Below are 5,314 nucleotides of genomic sequence, written 5' to 3' on the forward strand. Positions count from 1 at the left end.
ACAAACTACATTTGGTTGGGGGCAATAGAAATGTGAAAGCTTGTCCGAAGTGTCCGGAGCATGTTAAAGAAGAAATTAAAGAGTTCATGCAAAAAAAGATCGTTTTGAAAAATCAAATGGATGATATTCCTCATTTAGATGATATCGTTGATTTGGAAGAAAATGAAGATGATGTTGATATTCAAACTAAATTGAAAGGGAAACGACCAATGTCATCCGGCCCTACGGTGCAGGGTAAAAGATGTAAACAAGCAGGGCCTATTGATCTTTATTTTGCGAAAGATGTTGAAGAAATTGTCAGACAAAGACGTGCTAAAAGTAAAGGCCAATATGATGAAAATAAAAAGAAATTAAGAGAAGATGCGGTTCAGAAATTTGCTACGTGGATGTATGATGCCAGAATTCCTTTTAATGCTGTTAAATATGATTCTTTGCAACCTTTTTATTGATGCTATTGGGACTTTTGGAGTGGGAATGAAACATCCATCATATCATGAAGTAAGAGTTAAGTATTTGAAGAAGGAGTTGGCAAATACGAACCTGCTTCTCAAATCACATTTAGTGCAATATTAATTTATTTCTTAAACATTACTTATAGTATAGATACAAACTTTGAATGATAAGAAATTTAATCTTATATTTTTTTGTGTTTCAACTTTCAAGCTGATTGGTGGTCTTCTTATGGTGCATCAACACCTGAATTAAAAACATTTGCAATGAAGATTTTGTACCTCACATGCTCTTCTTCAGGTTGTGAACGTAATTGGAGTGTATTTAAACATGTAAGTTAGAAGTTTTTTTTACATATTAAATTTTATATTATAGAGTATGAACCTAACTTCTTACTTTCTATTTTTTTGGCAGATACATTCTAAAAAAAGAAATAGCTTGTCTCAACAACGATTGAATGATTTGGTATATATCAAATACAACAGAGCGTTGAGACGAAGATATGCCATGCGAGATAAGATTGATCCTATTTCTTTGTAAGAAATAGATGATAGTAACGAATGGTTGTTGGGAAAGTTGGATGATAGTGATAATGAGAATGATGATAACGATTTAGTCTTTGAAGATGATGATTTGCGTTGGAGTGATGTAGCACAAGCGGTTGGGGTTGGTGAAAGTGCATATGACTTTCGATCTCGAAATGCATCTACTTCAAAAGGAGCGTCATCATCCACTTCAGCAAAAAGAAAGCAATCTTCAGCTCGTACTAGTATTGTGGATGAAGAAGAGATCAACATTGATGTTGAGACTAAAGAAGAAGAAGATACCGATGGATACAAGTCAAGTGATGGGGCTGATGACGTAGATTTGGAAGATGTAGATGACGATTATAATGACATTTGATATTTCATCTATCACATTTTGAAAGACTTTTTATTTTATTGATAATATTTTGTTTGTTGTGGCGTGACGTAGATTTGGAAGATGAAGATGACGATTATAATGACAATTGATATTTCATCTATCACATTTTCAAAGACTCTTTATTTTATTTTGATTTTTTTGATAATATTTTGTTTATTGCGCTTTTTTCCGTAAAGCGTGCGCTTCGCTTTGCGCTTGAAGCCCCAAGACACTTGAGCGCTTTTTTGCGCCTCGCGCTTTTGACAACTATGTGTAGAAGGCAACAGTAGTTGAACAAGACAATATGAGATGCAGATGATCAAGTAAATCGAAGTCGGCCTAAACCAGAGTAAAATCGTGTCAAACTTACTATAGAGGAAGCTCTTCGAATGCGAATGCATATCGATGTTAGCTATTCGAAACATAATTTGCCCAATAATCTTGCTTACAAAAACAATTTCTGCAATACAGATGAAATCACTTCAATAGACAGAGTTTAAATGAGTTGCCAGTGAAGCTAGCACATCCATGCATCATCAAACCTATAATGGCTGCAACATTTGAATTCTTGCATCAAAATTTCTTCCAAAATATTGTGAAGGTTTTTATGCACTCACAGGTTTCTTAACAAAAGTCAAGCCCTTTTCGATATTGGCCTTAAGCTCAGGCTTAAGAGCTTCCAAAGCCTTCTGTTCGTATTCGGATAATCCTTCAAGATCCGATGTAATCACAGACTCAACCCCGTCTCTTCCAAGCTTCACCCTGGACGCAAATAAGGGAAGCTCGGTCAAATCAGACTCAATAAACGAGCATTCAAAGACATCATTATCGCCGTCAAGAGCGTGGAGTGACGACTCGACGAATCGTGCTGCAGCATATGCCATTGAAAGAGTGGCAGATCCAGCCCCAGCCTTAGCATCCACGACTTCCGTCCCAGCATTTTGAATCCTCCGCGTAAGCTCTTCCACTTCTTTATCAGTGAAAATAGTGGCGGGTTTCGTTTTCGACAAAAGGGGCAAAATAGTGATACCAGAATGGCCACCGATGACAGGGACATCAACATCCAGAAGCTTCACCTTTTTCTTCTCAGCAACAAACGTATTAGCTCTTACGACATCGAGAGCTGTGACACCAAAGAGCTTATTTGGGTTATACACCCCTTTTTGCTTCAAGACTTCTGCTGCTATAGGGACCGTTGAGTTGACGGGATTGCTAATAATGTGGATCAAAGCATCGGGGCAGTTTTCAGCAACGGCCTCGACTAAAGACTTGACAATATTAGCGTTTATAGTGAAAAGGTCATCTCTGGTCATACCCGGCTTTCGTGGAACACCAGCAGGTATGACTACAACATTTACACCCTTTAAAGAATCAGCCAACTCAGATGAGCCCGTGAAATCAGCAACTCCAGAAGGTGTGTTGCAGTGACTGAGGTCAGTAGCAACACCCTTTACATTCGCTACATCATAAAGAGTCAATGTCGAAACTAGTGGTGACATCTTGACCAGAAGGGAAAGTGGCTGGCCTATACCACCACCGGCTCCAAGAATCGCTACTTTATAGGCTGCAGAAGGTTGAACATAATTGTATGATCTTTGATTATGATCTCGAGCTTTTGGAGAACATGAGTACTTGAGTGATGTGTGACTTACACCACCTAAGAATGAAGATTGTGATGCACAATTCAAGGTTTTGGTAGAATAGAAATAGCTGCTTAAAGCCTTTGATTGTGAAAGCAGACCAATTTGGTGATCAGTAGACGCGGTAGACCTAATCGAAAAGGTGGTTGTTGCCATAACCCAAACTGCAAGAGAAACAATATTTATGATACAGTTAACATATCTGAGAGAGAAACAAATCTATTCAGAATAACAGCGGCTAATGCTTAAACAGTGCTAAAAGGAAGGAAAGGAAAATGATCCTTTTGCACAGTTTCTAAACACAAAAGAAAAACAGGCATAATATTGGTATCGAGGAGGATCCACTGAGATTAGGTATTCGTTTCATCATAAGATGATCACATCCTAACCCCGGCTACTCCCCTCGACTACATACATTGGCCTACCACTGCCTTCAATTCAAATAACGAAGGGGTGCGTTCGGAATCAGAGTATTCGAAATCATGTATTTCAAATACCCCTGGCCCATCCCTAGCCCAGATGGAAGGCAGGCCCATGACGGGCCCATGTATTTCCCTATAAATACAAGGTTTGAGTGACCAGTTGATTCATATTCACTATATTATTTTTCAGCACCCTTGGCTGCTCTCCACTTATAAGCTCAGTCTCTGACTTGAACGTCGGAGGGGCACCCTCATGTCACCCTTCTAACGGTCTTATTTGTGATTTCAGGCAGGGTAATTTCGACACCTGCGTCTGGACTAGTGACACTTGCTGGAATCGGACCCTAAATTTCCTGTGAGTATCAAAATCCATTTGACTTGTTTGGTTGAATTTGATTTCGGGAATCTTAAATTCACCTCACTAATGGAAGCAGCTCAAAATAGCAGACGATTAAATCAAAAATCCTATGTTATGAAAACAAGAGTGATAAAGCTTTGCACAACGAAAATCCCATTACGTTGCTGTATCTCAAATTTCGAAACAGGGCATTTTCATCAAAGATTCAAGAACATCAGGAAATGTTTGACCAATACACAATTTTTCAAAAATAAAATTTTTGAAAATTCAACAAAAACCATTCCATCAACATAAAAAGCCCATTTCCTTGATTCCAAGAACATATGATCTCAGAGCAGCTAAAATAACTGGGAATCCTCATTTCAACAAAAAATGGGCTAGATCTACACCTTCCATGGATCAAAAAACCTCTCTACTTGAAATTGAAAATGAAACAATAAACACAGAAACAAAAGATCGAACCTTTTCGACAGTTGAACTTTGTGAAACCGAAGAATCGCAACCTTGTACAGTGTGTGTAGCTGCTGTATTACTATATACGTCGTGGGAATCTACTGATGTATATATATAGTCGCAGTTCTTCGAACGAATTCCGCATTTTTTAAATGCTATTTGTCTTTTTTTTTCCCCGTATTGTGACAGCTCTTTGATTCGAATAAAGCATGAGTAGAGCGCAAAACATATTTTTTCTTCTTCACATAATTAAGCAAAACATATTTTTTCATTCTTCACATAATTAACAAAAATTGATGTTTTAATAGTGAAAAATAATATTTTGAACATAAAAATAATATTTTGAACTTATCGGATTGGAGATCCGTCTCAATAAGTTGATTACGAGGTTATTGTGACACCGAAAAAGTTGACGTGTTTGCGCCATGTCAGCATTCTATAAAAAAAGACCAAAACAAAAACAAAACGTAACTTAAATTATCAAAACCCGAATTTGAATATTAAAAGCATAAATAGTGAAATAAAGAACACAAGAATATCATGTTTTTAACATAGTTCAGTCAAAAGGCTTAAGTCCGCGGAGCCACGCCTAGATATCAAATAAATCTACTAAATATAAAATGTTATCATACAAAGACTTATTCAAACTAAAAAAAGGTCATCTTTTTATCGACGCTTCTATAATGAACAAACTTAGTATACTTCATTTGATGAGTGTCACTCGTCTTCATAATCTGCCTCAATCGAACTCCTTTCGATAACACGGACAATTCTCTCCCAAGAAAATCACATTCCTATCCCGAGTAATGAATCACGTTATGTTGAATGTGTTTGCACCATCGGTAACTGAAACCTCAAAACCATAATGAAAAAAGTGGTGTTGTCAGAACCTTGTCGTAACAATTGTCACAATGCATAATGACAAATATACGTTTTTTCCCACCAAAATTCGCATATTGCAACTGATATTTTCACATCATAATATAGACATTAGCAAACATATATCTACACGAAATCTCCTCAAAAAGTTAAATATCACATGTATCTCATCATTCACATATAGAATTTAGAAAATTTACAGCACCAAC

At 37.0% G+C, this 5,314-nt stretch overlaps 1 protein-coding gene across 1 annotated transcript; it reads right to left on the minus strand.

The window, feature by feature from the left end:
* Positions 1–1,693: 1,693 nt before the first annotated feature.
* LOC140975256 (malate dehydrogenase, chloroplastic-like) lies at positions 1,694–4,398 on the minus strand. Its single transcript, XM_073438859.1, has 2 exons — positions 4,236–4,398; positions 1,694–3,157 (listed from the first exon to the last, which is right to left on the minus strand). Exon 2 carries the CDS (start codon positions 3,147–3,149, stop codon positions 1,959–1,961), a length of 1,191 nt encoding a protein of 396 aa, XP_073294960.1. The 5' UTR covers positions 3,150–3,157; positions 4,236–4,398; the 3' UTR covers positions 1,694–1,958.
* Positions 4,399–5,314: the final 916 nt, after the last annotated feature.

The sequence above is a fragment of the Primulina huaijiensis genome, chromosome 4 (assembly GCF_012295235.1).
Source record: "Primulina huaijiensis isolate GDHJ02 chromosome 4, ASM1229523v2, whole genome shotgun sequence".
Classification (NCBI taxonomy): domain Eukaryota; kingdom Viridiplantae; phylum Streptophyta; class Magnoliopsida; order Lamiales; family Gesneriaceae; genus Primulina; species Primulina huaijiensis.